At 40.0% G+C, this 18,934-nt stretch overlaps 1 protein-coding gene across 4 annotated transcripts in view; it reads left to right on the forward strand.

Annotated features, from left to right (window-relative positions):
• RAPGEF4 (Rap guanine nucleotide exchange factor 4) overlaps positions 1-18,934 on the forward strand; it is a 223,405-nt gene that overhangs the window by 151,055 nt on the left and 53,416 nt on the right. For all 4 annotated transcript variants that reach the window (XM_074967602.1, XM_074967599.1, XM_074967600.1 and 1 more), the window contains 5 exons: positions 1,523-1,644; positions 3,168-3,351; positions 12,609-12,693; positions 13,152-13,212; positions 13,948-14,024. In XM_074967602.1, coding sequence (XP_074823703.1) covers positions 1,523-1,644; positions 3,168-3,351; positions 12,609-12,693; positions 13,152-13,212; positions 13,948-14,024 — 529 coding nt within the window. The remainder of the gene's footprint in view (positions 1-1,522; positions 1,645-3,167; positions 3,352-12,608; positions 12,694-13,151; positions 13,213-13,947; positions 14,025-18,934) is intronic.

The raw sequence follows: 18,934 nt of genomic DNA on the forward strand, positions 1-18,934 counted from the left end.
AGAAGCTGTACATGAATTGTAGAATAGTGAGATTTGTCCAGATGGACCAGACATTTCCTGTTTTGTATGTGGTTATTTATGAGCTTTTCTAGCTTTAATCATGCTGCTGGGGTTTCTTCTGCTCTGTTGCTTTATCTGTTGTTATGACAAAGAGTAGGCCTTTACATCTGAAGATGGTCAGAGCCAGGGTCTTTCTGATCTTCTTTGGGGGGGGCTATTCCAGAGCCTTGGGACTGCTGTTGAGAAGGGTTTTCCTCCAGCACAAGAGCTTATACGTGGGATGTGTCAGACATGATCTGTTAGATAATTACAGCTAGCATTGGGGGTCCTAGAGAAGAGTGTAAGGAAAATTCCTCAAAAGGCTTTTTAGCACAATACCAGAAAATCCAATAGTGATCAGGGAACTAATGCAGATTGTGGAGCACCATTATAATAATCTCTCTTAAGCTTCTCCTGTTTGGGCTCCATTGGTTAGCCAAGTGCTTGAGGCCTAATATATCTGTCTTCACCGATGGCCCTGCAAAATGTAAGACTGGCCCCATCCAAAGGCAACAAATGCCCTTTATCAGCCAACTGTCTCATATTAAACTTGTTACATTTGATATCTACTGGAGTAAAGCATATTCCCCCCCCCCTTTTTTTTTTTTAATGCCTGATAATTTGTAGAAAGCTTTCTTAGTCACTGTGTACATGGAGTTTGGAACTCTGTTCTGAGTGGGCCTTGAAATGCTGAGTTAGTTTGTTTCTCAGGAAAATTATGGAAAGATGTGGCTACAGTGTAAGATAAATCTGTGAAATTTACTGCTAAAAGAAATGTAGTAAGTGTAAAAAGAATTGGATATTTATGTGAATAAGAATAGTATCTAAAGTTACATTAGCTAGGCTAAAAATTGTTGTTGCTGTTGTTAATTAGCTAGTACCTCAAATGTGCATGGCTCTTCAATTTCCCCACTTGTAAAATGGGATCATAATACTGACCACCTTTGTAAAGTGCTTGGGAGATCTACTAATGAAAAGCACTGTATAAGAGTTAGGTGTTGTTATAATTTATTATTTACAGAAATAAAAAAGATATAGTCCTTTACCAGTACATTATAATGATTAGCAGTCATTATGTTTCAAGATAAAATTTAATCATCAACTATTGTCATCCCAGTATAGTATTGCAAATTTAGGTGCTTTATCTGTGGTGTTAGGTACTTAAGGCTTCCTTTGAAGTATGGGGCATAAGATACTGCACTAGGTGATCCAGTATGGCACAGGGTAGCTCTTATGTTCTTAGAATTCCATTTTCCAGAAGGTTTGGATTGTTTTGCTTAAATAATTCTCTCAGAACTAAGCATTTTTGACAGGTCTTTCAAACAAGTATAAATAGATGATAGTGAATGCTTCAGCATTGTTTTTTCTATAATGGGGTCTGACTAGTCCTGCTGATGCAGTTTGTTGATACTGCTACTCTTAACAGATACTTTAAGCAATCTCCTTTTACTGACCTGTTTTAATATGATTTTTTGACCCTCAGGCAATGTTGTGTAGGAACAGAACTGGTCGACTGGATGATGCAACAAAGTCCTTGTGTTCATTCACGAACACAGGCTGTGGGCATGTGGCAAGTATTGTTGGAGGAAGGTGTTCTGAACCATGGTAAGATGGTAACTTCTTTGTCAGATGCCAGCTAACATGTTGGAAATGCCTCCCATCAAAGTCTTTATGGGCCTCCTTCATGAAAAGAGAAGGGATTGTGATCCCATTAGGAACACAGCAGATTGCGTCTTAATTGATTAGGGTAAATTCAGCAGTGTTGACTGCAGCATTCCACCAATATGTCTTTGTAACTCAGGGAAATGTTAAATTGCAATCTAATGGTGGCAGGAATTCTAATTATGTTATTAGTGTTTATTCACAGTTCACAGTTAGTGTGATTACATAGTCATCTTTGTATACATGGGAAAAAAAAACCATGAGATGTGCTGGCACAATGACATTAAAGGAATGGATTTTAAATAGAGGTGGGCCTGAGCTACAACATTGCAACCTGGATCCAGATGTTTCCAGGTGTTTGGATCCATGTTTTTGGGTTGGCCAGTTATAAGGACCACTTAAAAAATTTCGGATCTGGATCTCAAACATCCTAATGTTCAGATCTAGATTTTGGTTTGGGTTTATCTGTTTTTTCCCCAGCCTTTACATATACCATTGGTAGGTTATCTATGGAAATGGATTTTTATACAACACCCTTCCCCTTCTTTAACATCACAAACCCTTTCAGATCAGGTTCAGTGTCCGAGGTTTTGTGTGTGCAAATCACTGAACTTCCAAACTGCACCTCCATCTACCTCCTTTGTCGCTTGCACTCCAGAGAGGATTCATCCCTGTAGGAGGGCAGAGTGTTTTCTCCACTGCCCTTCCCTGAGAGGGATTACAGCTCTAACTTCTGACAAGGGCTACACAGAACCTGCAGTGTTTGCTGCATGGATGCCATGAATCAGCACAGCACCTTACCACTCTAGCCATTCCCCCTGTTAAATCAGCATTTCCCACATTTGGAGTGGAACTGCCTGCTTGCTTGGAGGGGAGATTGTGGGTGCCTGTTTTCCTCCGTTGTAATGTTATCTTGGCAGACATTCTGCTCTCAGAGGCCTTCCACTAGTGTCTGTGCCAGTGAAATTGGCCCTGCCAATATACACAGTAGCCTTCAGGTTGTTAGAGTAGCTTAGAAGGAGTTTAGATACTTCTTAGTATATTACCTTTAGGCCTTGGCCACACCAACTGGGTAAGGAAATCATATTAGAGGGTCTTGTTAGAACAGCTTTGTTTAAATAGAGTTGTTGTTAATACAATTATTGGTCCAGTGTGGACAGTTTCACTTGAATGAATTGCTTTGGGAAAAAAAGGTGTGTGAGAAAGCTACAAGTAGAATTTTTAGAAAGCATTTGTAGTGCAAAATTAAGGAAAAGTTCCTAGACCTGCAGTTTTGTACAAACTATTAACGTGTATCAGAAAGAATAAGGGCAATTCACTCTCTTGGTATTTCTCTGCCATTTTCTCTTGCTTGTTAAACTATTATGTCTCTGCCACACACCACATAATACACCATTTCTGTGAAGGTTCCTTTTTAATGAGGAGAGTTTAATACTGATACCTGTTGTCAATGATGTTGCTTTCAGTGGATCAAGAACACCATTTCCAAGACAAATACTTGTTTTATCGATTTTTGGATGATGAGCATGAAGATGCCCCAATGCCAACTGAGGAAGAGAAGAAGGAATGTGATGAGGAGCTGCAGGATACTCTGCTTCTGCTATCTCAGATTGGTCCAGATGCCCATATGAGGATGATTCTCAGAAAACCGTAAGCAGATTAATAGGTTAATATTTTAGATCAGTCTCAACACCCCTGAATTTTGCAACACAGTGGGGTTAAAATTTTGGCCCAAATATATAGCCAATTCCTGTGGCTCATGCCTCTGGCCTCTGAAAAAATCTTTATAATTCTGCAAGCCTTTTTCTCCATATAACAAGAGAAACTGTGAGGGAGCTGTGGCATATTGATAGGCTTCCTTTTGACTGATTACTCCATTTCAGCATCGGTCCATTGAAACTGTACAGAATGTAAAAGTGTCTTGTAAAATCCATCCAGTTTTAGCCCATATCACTGTTTATAAGTTGGGCTGCGAATTCAAGATGAGCAGCCAGGTCTGTAAATAATCACTGTGTTCACCTCTGTGGGAAGTACAGCATGTTGAACTTTTATTTCTGCTGCCACTCTTCACAGGAATAAGAGAATATGCAATTTCAGAATACCGCTACGTTTAACGCTCTCAGAGCCGGCATGCCCCTCAGCTAGCTGTCAACCATTAAAAATAAACGGAATGTTAAGATATCAACACAGCAGCTCGCTTCTTACCTGTAATGTTCAGTAGCAGTCGTTCGGCCAAATTCATCTGTGGTAGAACTTCATTGTCTTCACTAGAGTTATATCCAGGATTAATTTGGCTCATTGCGTTTACTAGCAAAATATTAAACTTTCCATGACTATGGTTTATTGATATGCTTTTTATTGTTATACAATCAATATATATTTTTAAATATTCTGAACCTGGGTCACATAAAGAGGTCTTGCCTTCATACCCACCAGGCTAAACTTCTGTCTCAAAACCATTGGTTCAGTCCATGTTTTTATTAATATACTCCAGGTACAGTGAAACCCTCACTAAGGTCCTCCTCCCGTAGGCAACACTATGTCTTAAATACTCAATTTGTAGTGACTGCAAAGCTTCCAATACAAAGTTTATTCAACCTTTATTTAAAGACCCCTTTATGAGGCACATGAATTTTGGTGACTGGTTATGACAGGTTTCATTGGCTTTTAAGTGCACTGAGAATCATTTTTTCAAGTGAACTTCTGATTTCATAAAGGTCAGTTCAAGAAAGATATGCACACAAGGCCTGATCCTGCCTCCTTTGAGGTCATTGGCAAAATTCTTTTTGCATTTGTGGGAACTGACCTGGGCCTATAATGTAGCATGACCGTTTTCCTACTAAAAAATTGCGTGACTACAATAGAACTATTGGACAAAAGAGTCCTCTTGTTCTTCTGTGGTGGGTTATATGGGCCCGTGGTGCCCGGGCTCCACCAATATTCAGAGCACGTGGGCCCGGCTCCACCAATGTTCAGGGCCAGGCCTCTCCCCCAGCCCCGTCCACCGGCCCCGCGCGCCTCCCGCGGAGTGTCCCTGCCTCCTGGGCAGCGGCTGGCTGCCACTCCCCGCGCTGTGCTCCCTCGCCAGCCGCTGGCTGGCTCCTTTCACGCCGCGCCCTCCCGCACTGCTCCACCACGCCAGCTACAAGGGAGCGGGGCGGGCTAAGGCAGCTGCGGCTGTCTGCGGAGGGAGGCGGCACACGTGACGTGATGGCAGCCCGCCGCCGCCGCCCCCCACCCCCGGGCGCTGACCCTTCACCAGTCAGGCCACTAGGTGACTGGGCGCATCCTCCTCTCCCCTCCCCCCCGCCCCCGGCGCTGGGCAGTGCGCACACAGCGCTGCGGGGGGCTGGTGATGCGGGGTGAGTGTGCTGCCAGCGGCAGGCCCACCGACACCAGTTCTGGGCCCCAGGGCAGATCAATCACTGGGTCCCCTGGCCCCCTCCCTTGGCCGGGGCCACAAGCCCCCCAGCCCAGAGAAGCCCCGAGCGCCCCACCCCTGCCAGAGGAGCCCCAGAGCAGTTGCGTCGACCCAACCTGCTCTGTGGAAAAGCCGCAGCGTCTCTTGATTCAAAGACGCTTTTGTTATGCCCCATGCAGGTTCCGGGAGGGCTGAGACAACGGTATTTGCTATTCCGCTGCCTCAGCCACCCTGGAACCTGCATGGGGCATATCAAAAACGTCTTTGAATCAAGTGACGCTTTCCCCCTGAGCCGGGAGAGCTGCAGCGGCCAGGGCCCTGGGGCCCTTTTAAATCGCCCAGGCCCCTGGGCAATTGCCCCCTTTAGCACCCCTCTCTGCGAGCCTGGCCAGCTGGGACAGGAGCTCCGTGCTGCTGGTGGGGAGAGGGCTGGGGGGAGTCCTCCTCTGGCTCCAGTCCTGGGGCAGCCTGCCTGCACCCTAAACTCCTTATCCCCGACCCCACCCCAGAGTCCGCACCCCCGGCCATTGCTCTCACTCCCCCTGCTCCCCAGCCCTCTGCCCTAGCCCTGAGCCCCCTCCCAAACCCTCATCCTCACCCCCAGTCAGAGCCCTCATCCCCCCACACTCCAACCCTCCGCCCTAGCCTTAAGCCCCCTCCCACACCCCAGAGCCCGTATGCCCCTGCATCCCCACACACTGTGCAATATAGAGAAACTGTTAAATGCTTACTGTTTCCAATCCATTTTTACATTATTTAAAAATATGTATATTGGCTTACAAGGCTGGTGTGTGGGGGCAGGACTTGGACCCTTTCTGGGCACCACCAAAAATTATACAAACCTGGTGTGCATTGCTCTTGATCTATTTCTGTTTTTCATCCTTTCCCTCCTCCTCCTCTCTTGTCTCTGTGTTGTCTGTTTAGAATGCTCTTTGGCACAGGGGCCTGTCTTATTATACGTATGTGAAGCAGTTAGCACATTTTTGAGCACAACATGAATAACAACAACAAATGGTTAATAAAAATATTGAATTTCAAGAAGTATAAGCATTGAAATCAGATATTTGGTCTTGTAGAAGATGATTTCTAGTGTGACAGTACTTTAAAATAGATAGCTTCCATTTTTGTTAATGCTAGAGGTCACTACTGCACTGAAAATCAAAGGAGCTTTCCCTGTGTCACACGCTAAAGGAAAGCCAAGCCATGAGCCCGATGCTTCTGCAAACCTATCTAGGGTCAGTGAAACTCAGCATTTTTCACTCATGGAGTTTTCCTATCTGTCTTCCATGGAGATGGGGAGCAGAACTCCTCAAATCCATGAATAGATGGGAGTTGACCTATCAAACTCAGGGACTACCTGAGAATGGTGGAGACCAGAACCATCTCTGCTATTGACACATACTTTTGCACCACTTCCTAGCCCCTCACCACCTAATGGTTGCATGGCTTCTGTAGAAGTGTTCCCATGGACTACGATGATTACGTGCCCACCAAATCCTTCTGTATATGGTGGCTTTCCCTGGACTCAGCACAACCAATATAAGTTAATACTGACAAGATCAGTGATAATTATCACCCTAACTCCTTCCAGACAGTTCAGAGAAGGGTGGGGGAATGTTGCTGGGGATAGTGTCTGTTCCGCCTCCATATGTCCTCTCTTCACCTCCACAGGCCAGAGCCCCATGGAAAATCCTCTAAGGATATTCCATGAGGTGTTGGGAACAGAGAGAACATATTTCATATTTTCAGCCTACGGTACCATATTAGCAAATGTTATACAGCTCACTTTTCGCACATTACATTACTGGAAGTTGGGCATCCTGTCCGTGCTAAGATGTATCAATGCCTTTGAAACCTCAGTGGATCCTCAAAGGCCTAGCAGTATTCATTAGACACCACTACACCTGCCAGGAGTTCAAGGATGTGTCAGGGCCTCAGGGACATTGGCTCTGCGTCAACCTGAGCAGGACCCCCAATTTGCAAACCAACACAGCTGCTTTTATAATAGTCACCATTTCCGGAGAGGTTGCAAAGCTCAGATAATTACCAGGAAACAAATAAGACAATATTCTTTGATGAGACAATTACTTTGAGAATTTGATTGTATAATGAAGCTGTTGCCTTGAAAGGTACTTTCTATTGTTCGCAGTCTGCAACTCTCTAGTAAAAAGTGTCGCTTGTTTTGACAGCCAACTTAAAAAATTCTCTGTTTATTACATTAACTGCAGCATTTTAACTGTCAAACTATGAAAGAATGTTCTATAGTTTAAAAAACAGAATAGAGCTTCAGGGAAATTTTTGACAGGCTCTTGTTGCTATTGGTATTTGAAAAAAAACACACATACATTGTGAATGTGAAATTAGCTTTTTCTGAAGCTGCAAACATAGCTCCCTGCTATCTCACAATGCCTGCTATCACAGGTGGAGACCTGTAGTAGGTTCTTGGGAAAATATTTTAGGTCTAACATAGCTCTAACTTGCAAGCTCTTCAATCCTTCAGTATGAGAATGACATCCTGAAACTGTTGGGTTTTTTTCTTTCTATTTTTTAGTTTGTGTTTAATATGTTTAGCTGTAGCATGAATGATGGTAGGACCTAATTAAACATGGTATAAATATAGTATAAAGCCAGACACTAATGACAGAAGTCTGTCTATAAGGTGAAAAATGAGCCTTAGACGTAGTATTTCACTTAGGAGGTGATACAGTAATATATATTCTCTTTTGCAGTCTTATACTCTAAGTTGTAGTATGTTAGCAGCATGACTCTTAAAACAATAAATCTATGCTACAGATTTCTTCTTAGTGTTCATAAGTACACATGTGATCACTAATAAACTCTCTGTGTCCCGGGGACCTTACCTTGGCTCACACTTTTAAAAATATGGTGGGTATGCATCATGTTATAGAAAGGAAAATAAAAGTATACTGTACAAGGAAAATAGAAGAGGACACAATATATAGCAAAATAAATGTTGTAATTGCTAACAACCATTTATATAGCACCATGAATGTACTCTCTTACCCCGGAAAAATTTGGTTCTAATGCCAAATTCAGCCTGGTTTTAAGTGGACACAACTATAGTGATTTTTTTCCTGAAAGGCCATATTCTGATTCTATATAAGCCAATGGGATTTTTCACCATTAGCTTGAAATCAATAAAAAATTAGCACTGAGATAAAATTCAGATATTTTTCTGCCTTCCCCCTTACTGAGGTTTGCATGATAATACAAGATAAATATGTGATAAAATGGAATTTAAGGAAATTGTCCAGGAGCCCTGAATCAAGAAGACAGATTTAAATGGCCTTCTTCCATAATATGGTGACACACACACACACACACACACACATATATTAGTGACAGCTAAAAGTAGCCTATTGTCTTGCTTTCACTGTGAGGGCATACCACGGAAAGATTCAATATTTAGAATCATTACGGAAAAGATATGAACCTTTATGAAATCTGTGTTCACTTTAGCTGCCACTGTAATGTGTTTATATGTTTATATTTGTGTAAAATAAAGTTATACTGGCCCTCAGCTAGTCCCAACTCAGTTTTTATCATCTCAAAGTTAGGGATCAGAAGTGTAATAAAAATGGTAAGTGACCTTTCCAGCACATACATGGTTTCTTGATGGTTAAGCAAATTCTGTATTTTTGTCCACATTCTAGTAAAGAGAAGCTCAGTGTCTCTGACCTTGATAAATTCCCCAAACAGTGAACAGTATTTATTGATCACTTAATATCACCTGAGGTCTCCCATCCATTAATGAGTAGTCTGGTTCTCTGTCTATCCCCATTTATTATCCTGTATGTAACCAGGCATTGCTGCTAGAATGTGTCTCCTGCAGAAACTAGGTCTTTACACAGCAGGATCCAACAAATCTATATCAGTGGGGCACCACACAGGTTTAACCGAAGCAGTGATGCCTAATATCTCTCCATGTGACATCTGGAGAAGCAGAAATAAAGACTGGGTACATCCACTATAGATTTCCACTCCTCCCCATGTCATGTGTGATAGTCTTAGTAATGCTAAAGGAAGACAAATGAACACATCAACAGAAGAATATATCTGTTTCTCAGAACAGATCTCATGCAATTGGACATAATCGTTATTTTTTAATTGATGTACTGTATATCTTTTCCCATTTATCCAGACATGCTGCTTTGTACACATCAAATGTGATTAATACTATTGCTTACTTAAAGAATATATCGGCTTTAACTGTTAAAGCCTTACCTCATGTTGTCTTATTATGGCAGAAGAATACACAGTGAAAGACACTATGTACTAGCTTAGGATACAGAGCTTGTTTTACTGAAGAGGGCACATTGGGCTGAGTTATATTCTCACTTATACTGATGCATCTCCACTGAACCAAGTGGGGGCTTCACTCTTGTACTTGAGAGCAAAATTTTGACCAATTGTTTATAGTAACAGCAACTGGAAAGTGAACATTTTAAGAGTCACTAGAAGGCAGAGCAGTACCAAATCAATTTCTGTTATTCCCTGTACAATTTATTCTGTTCTGTGTAAGAAAAGCATAATTCCATCCATGCTATCTTTATGCTAAGGTGTCCTTTCATCTGTATAATAATAATAAGTACATGCCATTGGTAAATGTAGAACAAATGAAAAATTTAGCTTGCCTGGCAGACAAGAGAGGTCGATTTATCTTATATTTTGTATGATCTCTTCACTACTACTTTTTACCAGTAGACATCTCCAACCAATTCCTTTTTAGGAAAAGATGAAATACCCTAACTCCAGGGTGAAAAGATTGCTAGGTGCTGCAACAAATCTCTCCCCATCTCTCTCATAAATGATTTAGTTAGTCTGTTGCTCCAACAGGTGATTAGACATAGAACTTACAGAGCAATATATTCGTTTTTAATGTGGTTCTCTGACCCTCTAGATACTGGCATCTCCTGTTGTACTGAATATTTTTTGGAAAAGTTTCTTTCAAAAAGCACCATTGTTACATATCTTAGAGGGCTGTTCAAAGATTCAACTGTATTGTTAACACTTTGGATGTCATATGTAGCAGAAAGCTAGAGTTAAGGACCCTCACTAAACTGTTTTCAATACTCGTGTGGAAAACTTCTCTGAGGCTCCTGCCATCTAGACCAAACTTTCTGTATCTCCCTACCTTCCTCCCATTTTTCAAACCTAATCTTAAAACCTTGCTTTCCTCCCCTGCTTATACCTTCTGACTGCTCCCTCCCTCTGATGTTGGCCCTATGATTGAATAATTTATTTGCCACGAAATGTATTTGTATCACTGCTTTCTGTGATTTATATCATATACTGTGGAATTATTTGGTGCTGTAAAGCAGTGATCTTCAACCAGGGGAATGTAAACCTTTGGGGTACACAGAGGTCTCCATCTAGGTCAGTGTTTCTCACTGTGGGGGTTGTGACCCGTGGGGGGGGGTCACGGGATTGGTTTAAGGGGGTTGCAAATGCAGGGCCAGTGTTAGGGGGTAGCAAGCAGGGCAATTGCTGGGGCCCCATGCCACAGGGGGCTGCTTGAAACTATTACATGCTTCAGCCCCGGGCGACGGAGCTCAGGCTTCAGACAGGCTGACAAGTGATAAACAGGCTCAAGTATCACACTGAAATGTAAGTACAATGTATTCCAATCGATTTATTTTCTAACTATATGGTAAGAATGAGAAAGTAAGCAATTTCTCAGCCATTGTGTGCTGTAACAGTTTGGAATTTTTATGTCTGATTTTGTAAGCAAGTAGTTTTTAAATGAGGTGAAACTTGGGGTATGCAGGACAAATCAGACTCCTGAAAGGAGTACAGTAGTCTGGAAAGGTTGAGAACCACTGCTCCAAAGTGTTTGTGAAACAGTTTTTGTGCCATATTTGTCTGTGGTGTAACTCCATTGGCCTCAGTGGAGTTACATCACAGAGGAATGGTCCTGTACAAAATAAGGTTGTGGTGCACATTTAAACTTAAGAGGTTCCGGTGAGGGGAAAGGAGTTGGAATATACTCAGAGGTCCCTACAGCCCTTAATCATAGTCAATTTAATGTATCCTTTAGGTGTGGAGTTACTCAAAGGTAACCTCTCTAGCATACATCAGTCCTGAGCACTTCAGTGTTAGTTGTTAATGTCCCCAAAATTATCCAAATTACATGTGCTTTTCAGAAACTCAAAATACCCCAATCAGTGTGGAGACTCTCTTTTGCTATTGCACTGCGGAAGGATTGTTCTCTCATCGAATATGTTTGCCATTAATATTAATGGGAGCTTCCAGCATGAATTGACCAGAGTAGGGCCTAGTAGAGGTAGTAAATAAAAGAGGCCCTTATCAACATACAAAACTAAAGAATAGTGCTGTGAGCTAACTCCATTTGGGAATCTTTTCATTGCTATGAACATACATAATTGAACTCTTGATCTGGAGGATGTTAGGGTGTAGAACTCACTACTTCAGAACATCTGTCTCCATCTGATTCCCACTTTTTTTAAAAAAAGGTTAAAAACACTTTTTTTCAAAAGTGATATTAGTCTTCCACTGTATTTTAGGATGTTTTCATTAAAGTTTATTGTTCCACACTTAATTGGTACAAATGGTTTTGCAAAATTTCCATCACCTTGAAAAAGCTCATTAGGTTCTTTAGTAAATATTGTTTTGTATAATTTTTAGAGCTGAAAATTCGCAGAAAATGATTGATTTAGCATAGTCGTGCTTTTTTGTTTGTTTGTTTGTTCACAAATTGTCTCTGAGCAACTTACAAAATTTATTCTCTGTTCAAGTCATTTGTTGACTAATTCATGGTCTATAGAGTATCTATGAGAAGCTTATTGTGAGTGTTCAATATTCACAATTCAAGTTGTGTGGGTTGGTTTTGATTGGACACACAGGCCACATGATATTTTTGTTTACTGACTGGAAAAACATAACACTTAGAACCTGGTTTCTAGTATAAATACTCACATATACACATTCAAAATTCACTCTAAAATTCACTGATTCCATAAACATACTTCCTAGAAATGAGTTGACTGGAATATTAAGATAATGAACAATAAGTGGAGCAAAAATAGCTCAGAAAATTCCTTTTATTCCTTTTTTCCCCCCAAGTGTATATTCACAGAACAGTGTTAAGGTTCTCATCCATTTCTAATTAGCCACATAGGTTGAATCATGACTTTCAAATGTACAGCATACATAATATTCTTCTTTCCTTGTTAGTTACATTTTGTTTCCCAACAAGAAACACTTTAAATAGTTATGTTAGAGTTTATTATGATATAAAGCTTATTCAGAGCAAATTTATTTTTATAGTTAAGAAATTATAGTTATTTTATAGTTAAGAAATATAAAGGCACTTAACTGACCCCTTGAACTCATTCTGCAAACATTACTCCTTAGGAGTTTGTTTTGGGGTGGGTTTTTGTGGGGGTTGGTGTTGGGGTTTTTTTTTTTTTTTTGGTATTTTGTTGTTTTTGTCTTTCCTTTGTAGACCTGGCCAGAGAACTGTAGATGATCTAGAAATTATATATGAAGAACTTCTTCACATTAAGGCCTTATCTCATCTTTCTACCACAGTAAGTGTTTTGGTTGTTGTCTTTTTTTATTTATAACTCATTGCCAAAAAAGGGCTGAATAGTGGTTGGCCCTTTTTGGTAGAGGTTGAGGATGGAGGTTGAGGGTCCCAGGACTCTTTCCATCCCATGCCAAGAAGCTACCCATAGTTGGGGCACCAAACACAGGCACTGTGTGTTGCCAGTGCCACTTCTAGGTCTGGAAGTGGACTTTCAGCTGAGTCAGCTAAAATTCTTTTGGGGACTTCTGTTTCTGAATAGCCCTTCCTCATCTCCCTTATTTGTGACCAATGGCCCCATGGTCTGGCCCCAAATCTGTATGTAATTTAATACATGTTGATCCTGACCCTGCTCCCAGTTAAGTCAATGGGAGCAGAATGGTGCCCATTGGCAAACTGTTACATTTAGCACCAAAAATGCAGTACACAGAAAACCTATAATTCTTCTCTCTTTATTTTAAGGTAAAGCGGGAATTAGCAGGTGTTCTAATCTTTGAGTCACATCCCAAAGCAGGAACTGTCTGTAAGTAAAAGGGATCCAACCATATCTTTTCTTCTCGTGTGTGGTTTTAGACAAGTATTTAAATTACTATGCAAAACTTGAATACTCCAAAGCTGGCTGTTCAGAACATGTGAGTGGCCAGTTGCAAAACGTCTCTGGATTGCTATTTGGACTTCTGTGCCCACTAATGTTTGGGGGTGTTTGTATTTGGGGTTTTGGTTTGGACTCATCTCTAATTAAAATGGATTTTAGTTGTATCATACGCTAATGAAAATGTTATTCTCATGGTATTCAGAAGCCCAGCTTTGTGTATAAAAATATTTAAAATGCGATTGTTTTGAACTTTTTATATAGAGAAGCACTGGAAAATTAATGTCAGGTTCTCAGCACTTTAAGTATTAGGGTTAGATCACTCAGCATCCTGTAAGATCCAAATCTATGTATCAGTTAGCAATTGATAACATAAAGTTCATAAAGACGCCTATAAAGAAATGGCAAATTACAGCTGCTTCTAGTATTGTCTTAGAAAAAAGAGGGCTTCATACAAATATTATAAAATTATTAGTATTTTTTTTTGTCTCAAATCAAAAGAAAATTGCTTTTAAATCATAATGTGACCTTTTTCAAGATGGTAAGACCAACTAAAATGACTTCAGTGTAGTTATTTTATATTGGTGTAACTGAGGGAAGAGTCTGGCCCACTTATGCTAAAAGGCACCTATATTCTCAGCATAAAATCTTTTCTCTTTTTTGTAGTATTCAATCAGGGAGAAGAAGGTACTTCTTGGTACATTATCCTAAAGGGATCGGTAAATGTAGTCATTTATGGCAAGGTATTTTTGAAAACCTTTTATTATTCTTTTTATTACTGGGACTGTAAGAATAAACTTTCCTGGAATACAGTTTGATTTACAGCAAGATTATGTTGTTTGGGGTAAAAAGTAGAATATTGTTTTCAGTTTTTAATCAAGAAATTATTCCAAATTATTTTATTTATGATGCTTTTACATGACTGATGTATAATTTCAGGACTATAATTTGTGTGTATATTTACAATTTCAAGACTATAGACCACCTGAATATAACTCAGTGCAGTTACCGCCACACTTGTACTACAAAGTGGTTTAAGTCAAACACAAACATTATGTCATAGCACACCCTCTCCAAGATACTCAGTGACTCCTTAGCTAAATATCACACATATTTAGCACTTAGCAGTAGTTACTGCTTTAATTGCAATAGTAGCTGTCACACCATAGTGCTGACATTGTCTTAATATAGCTTTGTTCTCATTCACTGATAGCCAACTACGAAACTGCCCCAAGTTATAGCATTATAATCCCTATGTAGCTACATTCAACACAGCAAAAAATAATGCCCAAATTCACATGTAGGCTACATCTACCCAATGAGCTGTGGTGTGATTCCCCTGCTCCCGTACAGGCACTCACACTAGCTCTCATCGAAGGCTAGCAGTGTAGCTGCAGCAGCCTGGTACCGGCAGCGGAGGCCTGGCTTTGCTGTGCTGAAGACGTACTCACTGGTTTCAGGCAGGTTTGTACTTGGCACAGCTAGCCACTCCCTGTGCTACTGGGGCTGTGCTGCTCTTTGTATTCGTGCTAGCTCTCAGCGCAAGTATGCATACATGAGCAGGGGAGTCGCGCCTAGCTCATAGTGTAGACGTAGCCACATCCCTTTGACTTTCCTAGCCTTAGCTAAGCCCTGTGGCTACATCATGGTTGCCACAGTCCTTTGGGGATGTAAGATCGACTGCTTCCTTCTGGGTTGTTGCTTTGGTCTATCATATGGGCCCATTGCTCTACTGGGAAATGATTCCAAGACTTGTATTTATTCTCAGATCTGCTGCCAAATGATTCTGGCAGTCATAGTCTGACACTCCCTGGTTCCAACCACTAACCCTCAATTAATGGATCACCTCTTTTATACCTTCAAGGCCGTTTTTGCCCTGTTCTAAAGGCCAAAGCCTTTGGTTCACCCTACTTCATCTATCTAAACAGATTCTAGCTTTGTGAAATCTATCGAATTTTTATCCTGAAAATATCATTAAATCTCTTCACTTTTGGTTACTGGGAAGGCTAAAATCCTTCTTAACTTTTCCTTTTTGCAGCCTGAGGTTCACCCTAACTTTCTCCTTTTGTTGTGCATGCTGTTCTTACTCTCCATGAACAGATCCAACACCATATGCTGTCCTGTCAGTTTAACTCCACCCTCGGGCTCTCTGCCCATTGGCTAGTGGTTTTCCACTTTTCTCTGATTGGTCATTCATTCACAAGTATTACCATTTGTGAGCATGATCACATATGAACCATCATATGTTAGCTTAAATTTTATTATCGCTTCACAAAGTATAATCATTTGTATACAGGAACTTTAAATACAAAAAAGTATTGTTCATCTTACCAACCTTTTACCATAACATGGAGATATAATTCTGTATTTCCTTTTATGCCATTTCATGTCTAATTATTTAAGCATGTATAACTAATGTTGAAGAAGCTATATAGGTATTTTCAGTATAATTAATGTGTCACCTCTCTTTAGAGTATTTTTTTAATGTCCTTTGATAAACCATTAAAAATGATCCCTTTAAGTATGTTTCCATTTTAAATGATATATATATATATGTATAGTACTTTCTGAATAAATTGACACAGATTGATATGCGTTCTTCAACTCTCCCCCACAAGGGTTCTCCCATTAAGTGGCTTCAAATGGTCTGTTCATGTGGGTAAGGATGACTCACACTAGTAAAGGTTAGAAAACGGAGCCCTTAGTTTTCCTTCTGATTTAAGGCAAAAATGACCCTAAAAGAGTGAAGATATCTACTACATATTCTGCTTTCGTACCAGGTACTTGGAGGAAGGTACAAGAATCCCTATAGTGGTCAGATAGGAAATAACCTGCTCATAGAGGAAGTTACTTCCTAATCCCTGACAGTTAATAGTCAACTTATGTCCCAAAGCATAACGGGGCTTATATCCCTTCTAAGAATTTTTTTATCCTGTCTCATGTAACTGTGCATTCTCTCCTTAACCATATAAATGTCAAATCCTTTCAGAATCTTACTGATCTTTTTCACCTTAGTGATACATTGTGGCAAAGAGTTCCAGAGATTAATTATAAACTGTGTAAAAAGAATATTTCCTTTTCTCAGTTTTAAATATGTTGCCTTTTGATATTATTAAATTATCCTTCATTCTTTTGAGAAAGGGTATATAGATAAGAGTACCTGATTTTTACCTTCTGTATGCCATTCATTATTTTCTATATCACTGTCATGCCTCTGATTTCTCTCCTCTCTAAATTAAACAGTCCTAATGTCTTTCTTCATATGGAAGCTTTCCACACATATAATCTATTTGTCTTCCATCTTTGGACTCCTTCTACTGGGAAGTTCTAAAGGAATCAAAGAAAGTTACTTTTGTAAAAAGGATAAATAGGATGACCCAGGTAACTATTGACTGGTTAGTCTGAGATTGATCCTGAGCAAAATTCTGGAAAGGCAGATATGTGATGCAATCAGTAAAGAATTAAAGGATGATAGCATAACTAATGCCAGTCAGCAGGGTTTTATGGAACATAGGTGGTGTCAAATAAACATGATAGAATTTTTGATTGATAAATGTCACTGATAAAGTATCTTAAATTTCTGCAAGAGACAAGGTGGGTCTTTTATTGGGCCAAATTCTGCTGGTGAAAGAAACAAGCTTTCGAGCTACACAGAGCTTTTCTTCAGGTCCGGGAAAGATACTCAGAGTGTCACAACTGAATACAAGGTGGAATAGATTGTTTAGCATAAGTAGTTAACCCATATTTCAAGGGATCCTTCAAGGTGAAGTTGGATATTAACACCCCTCTAGTCATCGGAGAAAAAAGACTAGACAGTATCCTGAATTGCAGTGACACTGAAAAGGATTTTTCTCCTATGACTGAGGAGGTGTTAATGGGTCACTTCACCTTGAGTGGTCTCTTAGAATATGTATGCAGTGGTGGTGTAGTCATGTTGGTCCCAAGATATTAGAGACAAGGCAGGTTAGATAATATCTTTTATTGGACCAACTTCTGTTGGTGAGAGAGACAAGCTTCTGAGCTCTACAGAGATCTTCTTCAGGTCTGGGAAATATTTCAATGGACCATTCAAGGAGAAATGGCCATTAACACCTCTCCAGTCACGGGGAGGGGGAAGGAGAGAAAAAATATATTCCCTCACCCACCTTATCTCTCTTAGAATATGTGTTAGCTACTTATGCTAAACAATCTGTTCCACCTTGTATTTAGTTGTGACACTCTGAGTACTTTCCAGACATGAAGAGCTCTCAGTAAACTCAAAAGCTTGTCTGTTTCACCAACAGAAGTTGGTCCAATAAAAGATATTATCTCACCCACCATGTCTCTCTAATATCCTGGGACCAACACAGCTGTAGCAACACTTAAATTTCTTCTGGTCATTTGACTTAGTCCCACAGACATCTGATAAAGAAATTAGCACTATACAAAGTCAATGTAATCCATATTAAATGGATTAAAAATTGGTTAACTGACAGAAATAAAATAATAATCATAAATGGGGACTCATCATCCTATGGAGGCACTTCTAGTGAGATCCCACAGCGGTCTGTTCTTGGCCCAATGCTATTCAATATCTTTATCAATGATAAAAAATAAGATCATTGCTGGTAAAATTTGCAGATGACACAAATATTGGTGGCATAGTAAATAATGATGGTGACAGGTCAGTTATACAGACAAATCTGGATCGCCTGGTAAGGTGGGCTTATTTGAATATATACCAAATGTAAGGTCATCTATCTAGAAACAAAAAATGTAGTATCCTGGGTAGCAGTGACACTGAAAAGGATTTTTGGGTAATGGTGGATAAGCATCTGAATGTGAGCTCCCACTGCAATGCCATGGCTAAGAAGCGGGACACTATCCTTGGATAAACAGGGGATATCAAGTAAGAGTAGGGAATTAATATCCCTGTGTATGGCATTAGTAAGATTATTACTGGAATACTTTTTAAAAAGTTGAAAAATTGGAACAGGTTCAGAAAAGAGCTTCAATAATGATTTGAAGTCTGAAAAACCTGTATTCTAGTCAGACACTTAAGAAGCTCAGTCTATTTAATTTATGCAAGAGAAGGTGAAGAGGTGACCTGATCACAGTCTTCAGTTACTTCCATGGGGAAGAGATTTCTGATAGAAGATGGCTCTTTAATTTGGCAGAATCGTGGGGAGGAGAACCTGTTAGTACTCTCCCTAAGTTGTTGTTATTTGAGAAAAACATTTGCTTAAAGGGAGATGTTTGCGAGAGACTGAGGAATCTGGATTCCAATAAACCTACATTTTGAAAAGTTAAGGAGACAAATGACTTTGAAACATTTTAAGGTCACCACTTATTTCTTCCCACACACAAACTTCCATATAAAATCCTACACATTGAACTCTAAGCCGTGCCTCAGAAAAACTAGTACATCACTCAAGTTTCTCTATAGAAAGTTACAAAAAATTGTACTGTACGGTGGAAAATAGTAGACTTGGCAGATCTGCATTCACCCAGCACTGAGAAAGATTTACTAGTCTGTAATTCGCAACATCAGGCCATTACCTTTTAGAAAACTAAAGTACAGCACTGGCTACCTTCCAATTCTCTGGCATAGTAGTTGATTTTAATGAGAGAGTGTATATTTTTATTAGTAGCTGAGCCATTCTGTTCTTATGTC

Source organism: Natator depressus, chromosome 11 (genome assembly GCF_965152275.1).
Source record: "Natator depressus isolate rNatDep1 chromosome 11, rNatDep2.hap1, whole genome shotgun sequence".
Lineage (NCBI taxonomy): Eukaryota > Metazoa > Chordata > Testudines > Cheloniidae > Natator > Natator depressus.